Below are 16,499 nucleotides of genomic sequence, written 5' to 3'. Positions count from 1 at the left end.
ACGGTCATGCCGCCGGTCACGCGCTGCACGCGACTCCCGCGGTGGGTGGATCGTCCTGAGTCCTCTGTCGCTGCTGATGCTGCTTGCGATGATGATCTCTCGGCGTGTCCGATCACGCTCGGCGTCACCTACTCACTGCATACATGCAATTTAATAAACCCAGTCCCCGGCGCGAGCGGGGCTATAAATAACATCGGCGCTTTGCACACCGAGCCCGCAACTATCGCGGATTCGAATTCCATAACTCATCCTCGGGCGCCTCTATCGTCCGGATTTTACTTTCTCCGCCGCGCAACCGATTTCCATTACATCCCGTGCATGCGGTCATCGTATATAGACAAAGCTCGTCTATATAACACATACTCAGAGCGGGCAGTGACCGTCGGTAACGCGTCACATCGACGGCCCCCACCAGCGGCGCTCGGTCTCGCGGCGCATGCGTTCGTTCGCGCGACTCTCCTCCACTTCCCTTCTATATAGCACCGTGCACCTACACACCCAGCCCGATTCTCTATAGCTCTCACCTGATTCTCCTTCTCTCTCTTGGCTCTGGCTCTCCGCGCGGATGATGTATATAGTACAAAGACGCAGCACGCCGCGAGAGACGAAGGCCTGCGCTGCTGCTGCTGCTGCTGGCTTAGAGTGAGTATATAAGGGGCCTTCGTGCGAGAGGGCTGCGCGGACTCGACACGGGCCGCTTGTACCGGTAATTGACACCCTCCGGCACTCGTAACTCGCCGGTAATTATTAGACCTGCTTTAATTTATATAGCTGCACGACTTAAAACGCGAAGCCAAGTCAAATTGTCGGTATTGATAAAGGCTTATTATCTGGTCCGCGAACTTTGCTTTTGGAACGGCGATAGTTTGCTGGGCTTTCTAAAATTGTACTTTAATTGGAATCCCACGATATTATAGACTTTACCGCAGCGGATATTGACACTTGCAGCTGTCTGAGCGTATCCCGAATTTTCCCCTCGCGCCTATTCCGAATTCATCGGCAAGTTACTCCGTGGAAAAATCCAACTCCAACAACTCTGAAGCAACATTGGCGAGCAAAGTAAAGTCGCGCATATGCACGTACACACACGTGCAACACTCCTCCGGAGCATCGGACTACACGTATATATATGCACGGTATACACGTCGCGCGGCGTGCTCGGCCCCTCTCCTTTCCTAATCAAAGCGCAGCCTCCCCTATCGCCCCTTTCCCACCAGGTCCACTCAATAGGCTCCCCACTCTCGCGGCCTCGGGTTAAGCTGGGTCCGCGAGCGTGTGTCTCTCCGATCTCGTTTTGTGTGGTCTCTCACCCCGCGCGAGCGAGTGCACGAACCTCGCGCCGCTATATAGCATAGTGCTGCTCCGTGTGTGCCTGTCCTGTGTATAGTACGCGATTACGCGTGGGCCGTCGAGTGGGGAGACTTCGGCTGAGATCGAGACCGGGCGGTGTGCGTTTGTTTTGCTTTTTTCACGGACTGGATACTTACTAGGTAGTAGGTGAGTATTATAGCATATCTTTGCGCGTGCGTGAGATGCGAGCTGGAAATGCATTATAAGCTGAAGTTTTTTTTTCCGCAACTTTATTTTTAAAAATACAAACTTTTTATGAATATTCAGCTAACCAATGGGTAATATGGTTTGGTGGCCACTTCACTTCGCTAGTAAGTGTCAAAACAATTTCAAATAAATATTTGGTTCCATGCGATTAGAGTTTAAAGCGATTTAAATGATTTCGTTTATTCGACTCTGCATGACTACTCAATGGGAAGCAGCAGCCAGCGCCCTCTACTGCTTCGAATTGGAGCTTCCTTTTACGATTAAATACTCGCATGGTAAACCAGATTGCAAAGAATGCAAAGTAGTTGGAAATCAGTAGCATCATCGATCACATCGCTGTATTGTATAAAAAGTTGCAATTCTTCCAGAGCTTCTCTGCTACTACCTGGTACCGGAAAGATCTTTTCATGTAATATTATCAGAGTGTACTCGCACATTTGAGCACGACTGCATAGTACGTACGAATACGTTAATGATGCGACAATTTTCTTGAAATTATACGTTGCCTGAGAGAACGAGCGACAACAATTGTTACCAAGACACTGTCCCTCTGCACTGCTACCACAGCTCTCAGCTTGTATCGACCGTTGCAGCGGCAGCAGCAGCAGCAGCAGCAGCAGCAGCAGCCAAGCAGCGCGGAGCGCGTGTGCGTGTTTATTTCAGTCTCCCGCGCAAAAACAGAGCCTGCTGCAGCTAGCCGCAACCAGTGCTTATTGCTTATTAAATATACGTATACCGCGCGTTCACAGCAGCAGTAGACAATCGCCTCCCGACAAGCGACGTCGTCGTCATCGTCGGGAACTCGGCTTACTCTCGGATGCTGCTGATGGACGCTTGATAAAAGTGCAGTCGAGACTTCGAGATGCCGAACATCGAGGTCATTTTCCCGAGTGAGGACCAGCCCTCGAGGATCAAGAAGTGGAAGGTGTCTCCGGGCACAACCGTCACTTTCGGCAGGATACTCCTGCTCTACCAGGATGTCGCTACCGGGACGCAAGAGAAGAAGTTCAAGGCCCCGCATTTTGGCAGGATACTCAAGATCCTGGTCAAGGAAAACGAAGTAGTTCATCCTGGGTGAGTAGTGCGCGCCAGCTTCTCTCTATATATCTCTTGTTGCCGTTGCGCGCGCATAACCTAAAAACGCCAACATAATAATATGTACATACGCATTGTTGCGCCTTGCTTTGTTTTGTTTTCTTTCTTCACGAGCGCGACCGCCGACCAGTTTGTTTAACGATGCGGCAGCAAGTTCGACCAAGTCTCGATGATGACTCACCACGCTTGAATCATCGTTCATGACTTTTTGCAAATCAATGAGATAGTGCAATGTTTGTACGCACTCTTTACAGCTTGATTACACGTTGCTTATCTTCTTCATTCAAATTTAATTTCTAGTTATTGCTTCGCTGTGTTAAACAAAAATCTGTTTATTTATTGTTGGCAACTTTATTGCAGGCAAGTGATAATGGTTATGGAAGAATGTAAACATCCAAGTGTAATGAAAGATTTGTGCGCCGAATGCGGAGCTGATCTTAGAGAAGAGTTCGCTGCAAACCCTGAAAAGTCACCATTATGTCAAGCCAATGTGCCAATGGTTCACAGTGTTCCAGAATTAAAAGTGACTGTTGAGTTAGCTGAAAAAATTGGTAGAGAAGATAAAGAGAGACTATTGAAACACCAACAGCTAGTATTGTTAGTTGATCTTGATCAAACTATTGTGCATACTACTAATGACAATATTCCAGCCAATATGGAGGTTTGTAAGAACTAATTCAATTTCCAAGTTTACAATGTTGCATTTTAATTAATATTTATTTGGATATTACAGGATGTCTACCATTTTCAATTGTATGGTCCAACTTCACCTTGGTATCATACAAGGCTTAGGCCACATACTCGTCATTTCTTGTCTGAAATCAGCAAGCTTTATGAATTGCACATATGTACCTTCGGAGCTCGACAGTATGCTCACAGAGTAGCTGCCATTCTAGACAATGATGGAAAGCTCTTTTCTCATAGAATATTATCAAGAGACGAATGCTTCGATCCACAATCTAAAACGGCAAATCTTAAGTATGTTTAACTCTTGAATTTTATTTTAAATATGCAAATACCACTCAAACATTGACCAATGTTAATGATATTTCAGAGCTTTATTCCCTTGTGGAGTAGATATGGTTTGCATCATTGATGATAGAGACGATGTATGGCAAGGTTGTGCAAATTTGGTACAGGTCAAACCATATCATTTCTTTCTGCACACAGGTGATATAAATGTACCCCCAGGCTTAGGAAAGCATGATGATCCCAGCCCTCCAAAATCTCTTACAGAGGAAGTTTTGGAAGACACAAATTCAAACGAAAATAATGAAAATGGTGAAAAAACGCAAAGTCAAGGTGGCGAGACAAATAATCAAAAGGACGAAGAAAGTGAAAAAAACAGTGGTCAAGAAGAAAAAGATCAAGAAAAGCCAAAGGATGGCATATCAGAAAAAGATTCCAAGAATATAGAAAAATCAGAAGATGTAACAAAATTAAAATATGTTGAGTCGGGAACAAGTACGGAAAAAACTGGTGAAGATAGTAATAAGAGTCAAAGTTCGGGCAAAGACAAATCCGGAAATGGGGAAGGTAAACAAACATCTATAAAAGGTGAAAAAAGTAAGAGTAGCCATTCAGAAAAATCCAAATCGAGGAGAAGACATGCGAAAGAAAAGCGGGAAAAGCAAAAACAAGAGGAAGCGCCTCAATTCAACAGTCAAGAAATGGAAGATCAAGATGACTACCTGCTGTATTTAGAAGATATTCTTAAAAGGATACATACCGAATTTTATGCCGAAGGTGATTCCGAGCCGAGATCAAGGACTCTTAAAGAAATAATTCCAAAGGTCAGGTCCCGCGTTTTGAAGGGATTATGTTTAACTTTTAGTGGTCTTGTACCAAATAATCAAAAGCTTCATCAGAGTCGGGCTTACAAAGTTGCTAGAGCTTTTGGAGCACAAGCGTCGCAGGTATGTAAAAAAAATATTTCATTGTGTCGATCACATGCTTTTAACCATCCAAAATTATTATTTTTTAGGATCTCACTGAACAAACTACGCATTTAGTAGCCATTCAACCTGGCACCGTTAAGGTACGCGAAGCCAAGAGACAAGGCAAGGTTAAAATTGTTAATCCTGACTGGCTTTGGACATGTGCAGAACGGTGGGAGCACGTCGACGAACGTTTATACCCCCTCAAAGAAGTACCACTGCATAAAGTAAGCAAGGTTTTTCTTCCTAATAATAAATCAACTTCAAATCTTTGTTTCATTTTTCTTGTTCTTTAAATTTTTGTGTATGAATTTTTTTTTCAACTCTGAGTTGATGTGCATTTACAACGTTTGAGTAATCGTAGGCTCGCGAATTCAGGAAGCCTCCAGCCCACTGCAGCACACCAGATCATATAGAGGATATCACCCTGAAAGCAGAGGATAATTTTGCCAATAGCATAAATCCTCTTATGGTGTTCTCTCAAGAGGAAATCGCAAATATGGATAAGGAAGTCGACGAGGACATGTCTGACCTTGAGGACATGCTCAATGACTCGGAGGAGGAAGGGAATAATCGTAAAAGGGAATTCGATTCAGATTCCAACGATGTTTATGGTAACGATTGTAAGTATCTTCAAATTAAAAAGATCGGATCATGTATGGTTTTGATGATCAATACTTTTTAGATTTTGATGAACCTCCATGCTCTAAAAAGAGAAAAAAATCCAGCGATGCTGAGGATAGCTGTAACAATGACTCTTCGGATGAAGAGAACAAGAGGCTTTGCGCAGAGTATGAGGATGACGACGAAGACGATCCGGTGACACGTTTCAGAAGGGGTGAAGGTCTTCCGGACGACCTAGATCTCGGCGACAATTCTCAGGACTCGGTCGAGAACCTTGAAGCTGAAGACATGGAGGATGAGCGCGAGTGGAACGCTATGGGGGCCGCCCTTGAGCGGGAATTTCTTTCTGAATAATATTGTTGAATTGATAGTTTTCTCTAGAAGGGTTGATTTTTGGGAGAAAAAACATCGTACCACTATAGGAGTGCAACTCTGGGACAATTGAAAAAGTGAAAGTTTACTTTTTTATGAGATAGAAAAGTCTATTAAATAGTAAAAAAATATATATTTACATATAATGTTCTTTCAAGTGTTGAAGAGACTAAAAGTTGAGCATTTTGCATTATAATAGTTCTGATATTATTCTTTTCCATGATACATGGTCAATTGTAAAATAAATAATTAATTTAAATGACAATATCAAGTTCTAATGGTAAAAATACTTTAGCAAACATTCAAATTAAGATTCAACATATTTCAAAGCTTTTTCTTTAGATATTCTATCATATTATTTAGTTTCAATTCATTTTATTTTTCATTGCTTAAAGATAGGGTGTAAGTACTATCATATTTGAATATTTGTTTGTTTACCCATTAATTATACTTAATTATTTTAAAATAACTGAAACAAATTGTAAATACTACAGTGGTATTTATTAATAGATGTAATTTAAACTATTGGCTATTGCAAACATCATTTTTTTTACATCGAACTTAAAAAATTGAATAATATCAAGATAAATTTGTTTTACTTTATAAAGAGCTAAAAGAAAATAGTATATTCAAGTACAAAAAATGTTCCTAGTTTAGTCTACATTCTGGGCCGTATTACATAATATGTATAAAAATTACTTTGGTAAGTTTTTTCTTTTATTGAATTTTTTGCACTAAAAGTGTACAAAATAAAAATCAACTGATATTTTATCTAATGTAAACAATATTTTTTACAGTAACATTTTTTGCTTATCTTCTACAAATTATTTTATTTAAACAGCATAAGGCTGTGGGTCATTTGGATCTTCATAGTACTTTTTATAAGCTGGTTTGTGTGTGAAATCTCTTTTATCCTCGAGAGATCCTCTCTTGTAATTTTTATCGTATTTAAAGGCATTTTCTGACTCTCCGTAAAATTCATTTACTACCTTAATGTTTTCTCTGTATACGCTAGCAGCAACCTTTTTACCTGTGATTGGATCAGTTACATCTCCAAGAGGCATTATGACTTCAATAACCTAAACAAGTTCACATTGAAAGTAAGCGCATCATAGATTATAGTATTTCTTATTCTTTTAATCTAATGTTACAAAAACTTGATTCAGAAGAAACTTGAATACTTATAATATATTCCTGTTATTACAGTACGTAAAAAAAAATGAACAAACATCTTACCTTATGTGTTATATGTTTTGTCATTTTTTCTGGCAAACTTTGCACTAAGACCATATCTCCAGTTTTGCACAATCTATTTGGATCATGAGCAAAAATATATTGATACTTTCTAAAATGCTAAAACAAAAATTAACGTTTTAGAAGATCATAACCTCAAATGTCTGATTTGGTACAAAAAGTATTAAAGCGCAATAGAAGAGTTGCCATACCATATGTAAATAGTCATCGTACTCGAATACAGGTATTTGAACTCTTGTTGCATTCGTTTTTACCGAGGGCATGCATTTTCCCATAAAATATTTCACTGTTTGTGCCGCAGCACCTTTTGCTGCTTGTGTTGCCATTGTTCAATTGTTGGAGACTTATTATAGGTTATGGCCTTATGGCGACTCGAAATGCTATACTTTATATATATATATAGCTCTGATGGTATTAGCGAGCGCGGGCTTTGCTCTATCGTAGCTTTAAATTTAAATTCAGCTAATTGTATCTGATCGTATATAATCTTACTTATAGGATTGGAATAAATAATTTATTGTTTTGAATAAAAAATACATTATATTCAGGCAAAAGTGTATATAAAATTTATTTTTGCTTTAAAATTACAGCTTATTAAATTACAAAACTTAATTCAACGTTAAAATAAGTTATTCTTCTTCTCTGCTTCATCAGCTTCAGCAGGACCATGCGTGCCAAATCTAAAAAAGACAGGACAGTTATAAGCTAATCCTTACACCGCCAAATGAATGTGTACAAGTATTCAAAGTTTTTACTTGTAGTCGATCGGACGAATTTTTCTACTTTCAATTTCATGCAGTACGGGAGTGAAAATTCTCCAGGCCTCACTCAGCTCATCGGTCCAAGATCAATCTTACGTATGCCTCGGGATTATTCAAATTCTAGTTGAAGGTTGCCAATATCATTTTCGTAAGTATTAACTTTTCAATATTACGAATATTTCATTACGCTTGATTTCATTTTATAACATACCTCGTATTCCTCACTATAGGTAAAGTGAGCATTGATGGGTTCGATATCGGATGTTATACCAGGAGTCTTTGACACGAGCTTCATCTCGACCGCTTCACCTGTGATTTTGAAGACAAGCTCGTTTCTTTCAGCCTGACCATCATGAAGGTCGTCTTCGGCATTTTTATACTGAATTCTTACTTGAGTCTTCTTCTCATTGAGTCCTAAATGATCTTCCGAGATTTATTATTAAATTTGGCATACCTTTGCCGGCTCTGTTAATGAAAGGCACTCCGTTCCAGCGTTCGTTTTCTATTCTCAACACAGTGAGAGCAAAGGTTGGCGTGAGAGAGTCGTCGGGAACCGAGGGTTCCTCCCTGTAACCTATCCTTTCTTTGGGATCCTTAGAGTCGGGGTTACCGATGTATTGCCCGAGTACGACATCGTTTAAGGCAATCGATTTCGTGTTCTTTAATAGGTCTACCTTCGCGTCTCTGTCGATTTCAACCGATATAATTAGACATTGTTAAGTCGTCGACAACGCAGGTCTATATTTGTATGTATACGACATAAGTTTACCTAATATCGCCGGGGTGATTGGTCTGAAGTTTTTCCATAGCGATGAGAGACTATGTACAAGTACAATGATGTTATCAAGTTGGATAAGCACAAAAGATTGTAAAACGAAATAAAAGTATACATGTGAATATTAGAAGAAAATTTTTATTCCACACGTGCATACGGCTTATCAAACTTTGTCGGCTCATTTCTCTATATATACTATTCCGATGTACTATAGTTTACCTATACAATTACAATCTCTTTCTCTTACACGCTGGACGCTGTACTGCACACACAGAGCTTGAATATTTTCTACGCACTCCGGGGTTTTTAATGTTTCGGTGCCGATGCAATCAGTTTTGAGATTGAGATGGCCTAAGATCGTGGCAGCCTAATCAACATTTGCCACCTAGAAATTAACTACGTACATATCACGGTCTTGTGCACGTGAGAAGTCCTGACACGAGAAATGATAAAAAGAATAACTATCTATAAAATTTTATTGTTCTGTTTTTGCAATTCTTCACACTAGTATTTGAATAAAAAATTCGCTCTAATAACACATACAATATATACAAAATTGCAATCTCACGCATTGCTTATTTCTTTACAGAAAATTGTTCTTCTTCTCCATCTCATCGGCTTCCACAGGACCAGTTGTGCCAAATCTGTAATCACATGACCAAAATAATGAAGTTAAATTTCATCGCTGAAGAGACAAGAGGCCACTCTCATTTTGATTCTTACTTGTATTCGATAGGTTGGATTTTCATATCTTCAATGGCATGAAGTACGGGAGTGAAAATTCTCCAAGCCTCGCCAAGCTCGTCAAAGCGAACGAAGTTCAACTGTGTGCCGCGGAAAACGTCGAGCAGCAGTCGCTCATAGGCTCCCGGGTTCGAGAGATTCTGGAATAAAAAAATTTATATCGCCAAGTCTTCTCCCGAACTTGTTCGTTTTTCGTTAACTTCTTATATATATAACTCACGGGGTATTCCTTGATGTAGTCGAAGTCGACGGTGATCTTCTCGAGGTCGCTCGCAATACCGGGAGTTTTTGACATGAGCTTGGCCTGCAGAGCTTCGGTCTTTCCTATGCGGATGACCAGTTCGTTCCTCTGACTCTGGCCATCGAAAAGATCCTCGTCGACGTTCTTGTACTGGATAATCACGTCGGTCCTGTTGATGTTCAATCCCTTGCCAGCGCGGATGATGAAGGGGACACCGCTCCACCGCTCGTTCTCGATTCTGAGGACAGTCAGAGCGAACGTCGAGGCGATCGAGTCGTCGGCTACGGTCGGGTCGTCCCTGTAGCCGATCCTTTCGCGAGGATCCTCGGATTCGGAATTTTTCACGTACTGACCGATGACCACATCGTCCAGGGTAACGGCTTTCGTTTTCTTCAAGAGTTCTACCTTGGCGTCCCTGTGTCGAATCGAACGAACGAGTAACGAAACAGCATTATTTGCGATGTCGGCGTAGGAAGCTTTTCCGATTAGGTGCTTACCTCACGTCATCGGGGTGAGTGGTAACCGGCTTCTCCATGGCGATGAGCGACATGATCTGCAGTAAGTGATTTTGCATAACGTCCCTGATCATGCCGTTGCTATCGAAGTATCCGCCTCGGCCCTCAACGCCAAAGTTTTCTTTGAAGTCGATCTCGATCGCGGCGATGTTGTCCTTGTTCCAAGAGGAGCTGAACATCTTGTTGGCGAATCTGAGACTGAGTAGGTTCTGCACCATTTCGTAGCCGAGGAAGTGATCCATACGGTAGATCTGAGCTCCTCGGTGAAGAGAGCTGTGAGCTGCTTCGAGAGCTTGTCAGCGCTTTCGGAGTCGCGACCGAAGGGCTTTTCCACGACAATCCTCGTTGCTCCTCTGAAATTGTCATTGCAAGGTTGCAATCATCATTTTTACGCAATGTCTACGCGCTATCGTATAATGTGGGCATCCTTACTTATTGGCCATTCAAGCTCTCTTGATCTGCGAGGCAGCACTGGGAAAAACGGCGGGCGGCAACGCCAGGTAGAAGATTCTGTCAGCCTCGTTTTCGTCATTTTCGTCCTCGCTGATGATCCGATTGATTTTGTCGTAATCGGCGTCAGCATCGTTGGTACCGCTGACGTACTCGTTCAGGGACCAGAACTCGTCGTATAGCTTTTCTTCCTGAGGACTGACCTGGACGAAAGGCGCGACTCCATTTCTGATATCCGCGACGGTCAGTTGCGACAAAGCGTAACCGTAAATCTTTGTCTTCGGAGGCAAAAGTTGATCGCGGTAAAGGTACCAGAGGGACGGGTAGATCTCACGCCTCGCTAGGTCGCCCTGCAACCAAGGCACGGTTTCGCAATATTGAAATTAATATGTTAAGTCATGTACATAGGCTATTATCTTAATGATATCTGTAGGCTACTGGCTTATCTCTGTGTGGAAATAGTCAGGATTAATGGGAAATTGGTCTAGTTGAATTTTATGTATACATAAAATTGATTTCTAGTATGCTTATCATTTCAATAGATTTAGTCTAATAGTTGTAGGGAGAGTTCACGCAGAAGTAATAATAAAAGGTTTCTATTCTTAGACGAGTTAAATTACTTAAAAAATATCTTCTGTATACATACAGACAACGTATTGCAAAAAGCAAAAAATGAACTGATATTCTAAATGGGAACCAGCTGAGAAAATTTTTAACGCACACTTGTCGCTGTGGTAGAGGGTTGTCGCAAGATAAAAAGCAAATAATAGCATAGATTCATTCACACGAGACGATACTAATGACTATTCAGTAATCATATGATTTTTTCGAACTAATCGCATATTTGGCATGTCTGTGGTTCGTGGACATGCCTGCAATTCACACTCATTATAAATATCTCCTGGAGAGCGAAAAGCAATCTATCTACATAATCGCTTCAATGCGCAGGTTCAATATTCATCAAAATCGATTGTATTTTGTTCATTTTATCATAAAATCACAAAAGAATAATTAGTTGTATGAAAAAGTAGTATAATACGCGGAGCTTAGGAAATTTCACATTATTACTATATCAGTATTATTGAAGCGAATTTAAAACATGTTGTTTTACTGGGAAGTTTGGCATTTTTACCTAACTCTCATGCGGTTCTCGATTCCGACTGTCAAAGCAAATACATATTATCACAAAAATAAAACTTAAGAAGAATAAAAGCATGATGCGCTTTACTGTCAGCTAGGGCTACATCCGATTGGCTTATGGCCCGTGTGTTCAATGAATGCGGAACGAAAGCGAAGCATTCAGTCGAGGCTATTGAGATGCGAGAATTTTTTTATTTATGATTGTTAATTTAAATGAAAAATAGAAAAAAAAAAGATTCCTTTTATTTTAATTGGCTTGCAAATTTTATGGGAACAAGAATACTTTTTGTTGGATTAAAAAAGACTAAAAAATTACACACTTTTTAAAAAAAAACTGATTTAATGACTATATCTGTATAGCTGCGCACTTTGGTTACTTACCTACAGCCAAGAAGAACAGGATAAAAATGTTCTTTAGCGCCATCGTGCCAATAAATTGTATGAAACTATAAAAGGATAGCACTTAAGCGTATCGAGTAACTATGTTAATCCCGTAGCGAGGATTATATACTCCATATCGTATTCTCTTCATCCCTCCTTGTCAAATGGTTATCTTTTTTCTGTTGAATGTACCTTTTTATAGTAATAAATTTACATAGTCTGGCATATGATGTTATTCAATGTTCCAAGGAATTGACACAGATGCGTATTACTCCTTAGCCTATTTGTTGATCAAAGCAGTACTTGTATTAAGAATATTGTGTGTAATCAAATTCAAATATCAATCTCTATAATGCAAATAAATTTTTTCGGTAGTAAACAAATTTTTAGTGGTGCATATAAACGATTATGTAAATTCAAGAAATTTGACACTTATAAATATTCAATTCATTCGTTTCGAATTCGATGATTTATCATGACTTAGCTTTAATTGTGCTTGCATATTACACGCACCATTTATTGCTGTCGGCAAAAGGCTTACTGTTTCACCTTTAAACTTGAAAAAGGTCATTTCTCTTAGCGAACAGAAATAAGTATATCATGGAACAAGGAAGGGATGGACGTATGCTCATTTTTTATGTTTTCTGGAGCAGAAGTGAAAGTTGTCAAAATTAGGAATGAGTAAAAAATAACAATTTTCAGAAGTAAAAGTTTAATAATATAGAATAAGTGATGTTTTACAGTACTTTATAAGTCAATTGTTAAGATTTTCATGTTTAAGGCAGTGTCATGTAAAAATATTTTTTAATGGACTGAACATGGCGAACATTTCAAGTTATTTGTCGTTGAAAAACAATTTTATTAGTCGATAATGGAAAAACTACATTTTGCTAGTAAACAATTTGAAAAATTGTACAAATTCATATCCAACATTTATAATAAAAAAACTCAAAACGATTAAAAACTATCTACAAAGGCCCCGTGTTAATCGTCTGCGTCTGTTAAAATGTATTTATAAATATGTATAGTAGTTACATTAGAATATATACTTTAATGCATGCATTATTCGTTGACGCGTTGCAGGAGACACTTTTGGAAGCGAACAAAGCTACAGACGCTATCTTTTCATTTGAAATAGTTAAACACGAATGTAAACGTTAAAATTAGAATGACAAAAAACTGTTATTATCAAGCGATATCATTAATTATTCTTCACAAAAAAGAGAGTATTCGTGTAAAACTATCTTAAATACGATAAAAAAAATTGTTTGGGAACATTAATTCCAAACGCATTTTGCAATATATAGCTAGTCCTGGAAGTGAGAGTCTCTCGTGCACTCTATATTGCGATGAACGTTGCACTGAGAAAAACATAAAGCTGTAATCGCACTAATTGTTCTTTATTTAGGAAATTCAAAAGTTGATTACTTATTTCACTTTTGATCAAATAACAAATATATTCAAGTTTTTTTCGTAAAATGGCTCTTCTTGAACAGACATAATCCCTCACCGCATGCGTGTTTAAAACTGCTGAAAATCATCAATTATACTGATTAATTAGTCGAACAATCAAACCCACTTAAGAATATACGACATTGAACTTTTTGAACAATGTATTTAATGTTAATACAACCGAATTAAAAAGACAATTAATTTTCTTAAGTAATCAACTTTCTCATATACTCGAAACGCTTTGATGCTTGATTACAGAGTGTAATACACAAACTAGTGCATGAAAGATTAACAGAGATACGCATTCGAGTAAAAGTAATACACAACAAATGGTCCTCCACCAAGATATTTAACGAATAATAATATTAATAATAGATATGATGCAGTACAAAAACACGCGTCAAATATGAAGCATAAAATAGAAAAAACAGCGCTTGTTTTTCTAATGCACGGATTAATTATTTATTAAATGCAAAGTGTACCCCAACAAATTGCTTTTGCTGAGGAAATTGTAACTCTCATAGAAAAAAATTAATTTTGCTGCAAGGTTTAACGACTAAGCAACATTAATAAAAATATATCTGCAACGTGTATGTGTCTCATTTATACGTCACAGTTCGCTCAATTCTCATTGTTACTTTTTAGTTTTTTCTGATATCCCTGAAATTCTGAAAAATTACATTAACTGCGTATCGTTAAATAATATGCCTACACATAAAGCTTTCAGTATTTGATACTTCTGATAAGACTGAAATATAAAGTTTTCACAAAATCACTTAGTTAATAAAGTAATTTGTGAGATAATATGAAAAATCTTCAATATCTTATGAATTTTAAAAATCCTACGTTTAAAATAAAATCTTTATTAAACATGGATATGTTGATTTTTAAAACAAAGACTCGCAAAGATTTGTAAAGAATGAATTATTAATCAGCTTATTGATCTTATTAAAAATATGCTAATGATTTTATTAATTTGATGTCATAAAAATATTATGGATCAACAGTAATTTCTCGACTAAAAATTGAAAATAACCTTTTCGTTTACAATATGAAATTCGGACGTCCAGTGATAAAATAGCCGGTTTAATGCTTTATTTCTGTTTTATGCTAAAAATACTGTGAAAGGCTTTACGTCGCATTTGTGATTTTTTTTTTTTTTTATTATTACCTTTGTGTCTATTTATTTCACTTTGTAACCTTTTTTACGATACGCGATATGGCTGCTACACAACTTCCACGACCTGTGATGTATTCTTGCACTTTGCACAGCGTATTTAATACCCAGGCAAAAAATAATTATACATAATTGCATGTGGATTATTTATGGTTATATATATAAATACATCTTTCAATTTGTAGCATTTATATGTATGTAAACTTCTATGCATGACCCTCTTCTGATTTTACTAAATTTAAAAGTTTTTTTTTGTTATTAGTCATAAAAATATGAATCCAAAATGAATTACATATAATAACTTCCTTTGCAACAGAAAGTCCTTAATAATTAAAAATCCTAGAATGCGCTTCATACTAAATAATGTATACGTCGGTTCATGCTTTCGACCCGAATGTGTACACTTAATGTTTAATTAACATCTTTCAATTATACTTATAAGCATAGTCGTAGCGGAAGCAAAAAAATTTAACTCTCTAAAAATCTTGTCTTATAAGTCTAAGATTTCGCAGTCGTTATACGTGAAAATTATTTAATTGCAAATCTTCACATTTTTGACAACCTCTTTCACTTGTATTTGACATTCAACGCCTTTTTAATAGCGGAATATACGATTGAAAAAGTATTGTTAAATACAAGATTAACAATAATAAGGTACAAAGTGAATAAAGTTGCTTTTCTGTAACATATAAAAAGAAGACAATATCAGAGCAAATATTAAAATTGATTATTACAGTTAATAATCAAGTAATAATAATAATAATAATTGTCACAATGTTATTATATAGTCACCCGTTATCGACTACTAATCAAGATTAGGATGTAAATTTCTGCATATATAATTTTAAAACATTAGTTCAAAAATCTTAAGACAAATTATTATAAAATTGTAAAAAAAGTTTAAAGGTTTAAAATAGATTTCAGATCAAATCGATAACAAGCGACTTTTACATAAATTCGTTTTGTTTTACGAAGTGTATTTTTTGCAATAAATGATCTAAAAAAGTGAATTACTTTCATTATGTATATAAATTACGAGTACATTATGGAACGAACATATAAAATTAAGGGAGCATATCGATCGAGCAAATCTCATACAGGAAAAGTATGCTATATAGAATTCACCTCACAGCTCGAACAGATACAAATACGTTTAAAAAAAGCACGCAGTACCACCCTTGAGCTGTGCTTTATAATTTCACCGTTTATTTTCGCCAACATACGCTTTTTCTTTTCTTCGGTGCACTCTAATCACCGTATTATACGCATTTTCTTGTTTTTATACTTATAGAGCTAGCATACTCGAAATTCGCGTAGAAATCTAGATTTTTAAAAAAATCTACTTTTTTCATATATATATATATATATATATATATATATAAACTCTGTCTAACGCGCCACTGTACACAGGTTCATTAGTTTTTGTTATCTTCTTATTCCTGCATTAATTAATCCTGTTTTCATTTTTTGTGGATCATATGAAAACATTAATTTACGATCCAACTTCTTCCGGTTTGGCTAAGGGAGCCTTTGTCTTTTCTGTGATGACCGTTGTAGTTGTGCATTCTAAGTTCGCTAGATCTGCGGCACTAATCTGTAATTTAATTGTTATTATAATGTTAATTTTGGCTTTTAAATACAAAAGTGAAGAAATCACTTTTTATTGAACATACTCAATTAGATTAACAGGAAACATTTATGAGAGAATTGGGTAAAACAACTACAAGTTATAAGCAACAGGATAAATACAAAGTACACAAGTAATTTCAATGTTAGTCGCAGAAATAAGTCATATTTTATGTACACACAGATGCCCACACCAAGTATATCTTCGATTTGCTTGGGAAAATCAAATGTAAGAGTTTAGCTGTAGTTGGAATGTGATAGTCAATTAATGCATGTCAAGAGTTCATGTATAATTGTGTAAATTCACCAAATATAATTTTATAGTTCTTACTTTAATTTGTATTTATAAATAAAACTGACTCTCACATTCTTAAAAGTTTGTCTGCTTGTTAGTGCTA

At 37.3% G+C, this 16,499-nt stretch overlaps 4 protein-coding genes and 1 pseudogene across 15 annotated transcripts in view; 1 reads left to right on the top strand and 4 right to left on the bottom strand.

Annotated features, from left to right (window-relative positions):
- Positions 1 to 585: 585 nt before the first annotated feature.
- On the top strand, positions 586 to 15,380 carry LOC100120649 (RNA polymerase II subunit A C-terminal domain phosphatase). 5 transcript variants are annotated; one of them, XM_032598082.1, is made up of 12 exons: positions 1,306 to 1,497; positions 1,618 to 1,661; positions 1,773 to 1,832; positions 1,911 to 2,203; positions 2,307 to 2,631; positions 3,013 to 3,313; positions 3,386 to 3,630; positions 3,707 to 4,568; positions 4,637 to 4,816; positions 4,954 to 5,212; positions 5,275 to 7,748; positions 7,831 to 15,380. In XM_032598082.1, exons 5-11 carry the CDS (start codon positions 2,420 to 2,422, stop codon positions 5,565 to 5,567), a joined length of 2,352 nt encoding a protein of 783 aa, XP_032453973.1. In that variant the 5' UTR covers positions 1,306 to 1,497; positions 1,618 to 1,661; positions 1,773 to 1,832; positions 1,911 to 2,203; positions 2,307 to 2,419; the 3' UTR covers positions 5,568 to 7,748; positions 7,831 to 15,380. The 5 variants fall into 5 exon arrangements, with proteins under 5 accessions (XP_032453974.1, XP_032453971.1, XP_031782575.1 ...); XM_032598083.1 differs by lacking the exons at positions 1,306 to 1,497; positions 1,618 to 1,661; positions 1,773 to 1,832; positions 1,911 to 2,203 and adding an exon at positions 586 to 642; XM_032598080.1 differs by lacking the exons at positions 1,618 to 1,661; positions 1,773 to 1,832 and having other exon boundaries at positions 587 to 1,497; positions 1,926 to 2,631.
- On the bottom strand, positions 6,065 to 7,221 carry LOC100120627 (28S ribosomal protein S17, mitochondrial). The gene is made up of 3 exons (XM_001604198.6): positions 7,031 to 7,221; positions 6,822 to 6,938; positions 6,065 to 6,664 (listed from the first exon to the last, which is right to left on the bottom strand). The coding sequence occupies exons 1-3, from the start codon at positions 7,163 to 7,165 to the stop codon at positions 6,419 to 6,421; spliced, it is 498 nt and encodes a 165-aa protein (XP_001604248.1). The 5' UTR covers positions 7,166 to 7,221; the 3' UTR covers positions 6,065 to 6,418.
- LOC103315314 (glucose-6-phosphate 1-dehydrogenase-like) lies at positions 7,673 to 8,407 on the bottom strand. Its single transcript, XM_016983253.1, has 4 exons — positions 8,370 to 8,407; positions 8,055 to 8,284; positions 7,812 to 8,014; positions 7,673 to 7,720 (listed from the first exon to the last, which is right to left on the bottom strand). Exons 1-4 carry the CDS (start codon positions 8,405 to 8,407, stop codon positions 7,673 to 7,675), a joined length of 519 nt encoding a protein of 172 aa, XP_016838742.1.
- On the bottom strand, positions 8,911 to 11,889 carry LOC100120577 (annotated as a pseudogene).
- LOC100120554 (lethal(2) giant larvae protein homolog 1) overlaps positions 12,542 to 16,499 on the bottom strand; it is a 26,852-nt gene continuing 22,894 nt past the window's right edge. For 6 of the 8 annotated variants that reach the window (XM_032598073.1, XM_032598074.1, XM_032598075.1 and 3 more), the window contains exon 18: positions 12,542 to 16,069. In XM_032598073.1, the coding sequence (XP_032453964.1) occupies positions 15,968 to 16,069 (102 nt within the window). In that variant the 3' untranslated portion in view covers positions 12,542 to 15,967. The remainder of the gene's footprint in view (positions 16,070 to 16,499) is intronic. The other 2 variants (XM_032598076.1, XM_032598077.1) reach the window with 1 other exon arrangement.

The sequence above is a fragment of the Nasonia vitripennis genome, chromosome 3, assembly GCF_009193385.2.
Source record: "Nasonia vitripennis strain AsymCx chromosome 3, Nvit_psr_1.1, whole genome shotgun sequence".
In the NCBI taxonomy this organism is placed as follows: domain Eukaryota; kingdom Metazoa; phylum Arthropoda; class Insecta; order Hymenoptera; family Pteromalidae; genus Nasonia; species Nasonia vitripennis.
Note: the sequence above shows the minus strand (reverse complement) of the source record. Positions and strands in the feature narration are given on the sequence as shown.

Bases quoted from the DNA above. Each gene is read 5' to 3' on its own strand.
- LOC100120649 (XM_032598083.1), top strand. From the start codon at position 2,420: ATGCCGAACATCGAGGTCATTTTCCCGAGTGAGGACCAGCCCTCGAGG. The intron at 3,314-3,385 runs GTTTGTAAGAAC...TGGATATTACAG, and splicing joins ATATTCCAGCCAATATGGAG to GATGTCTACCATTTTCAATT. The intron at 3,631-3,706 runs GTATGTTTAACT...ATGATATTTCAG, and splicing joins TCTAAAACGGCAAATCTTAA to AGCTTTATTCCCTTGTGGAG.
- LOC100120627 (XM_001604198.6), bottom strand. From the start codon at position 7,165: ATGGCAACACAAGCAGCAAAAGGTGCTGCGGCACAAACAGTGAAATAT. The intron at 6,939-7,030 runs GTATGGCAACTC...TTTTTGTTTTAG, and splicing joins ACGATGACTATTTACATATG to CATTTTAGAAAGTATCAATA. The intron at 6,665-6,821 runs GTAAGATGTTTG...GAACTTGTTTAG, and splicing joins CAAAACATATAACACATAAG to GTTATTGAAGTCATAATGCC.
- LOC103315314 (XM_016983253.1), bottom strand. From the start codon at position 8,407: ATGGAAAAACTTCAGACCAATCACCCCGGCGATATTAG. The intron at 8,285-8,369 runs GTAAACTTATGT...TGAAATCGACAG, and splicing joins AATCACCCCGGCGATATTAG to AGACGCGAAGGTAGACCTAT. The intron at 7,721-7,811 runs GTATGTTATAAA...ACCTTCAACTAG, and splicing joins CCTATAGTGAGGAATACGAG to AATTTGAATAATCCCGAGGC.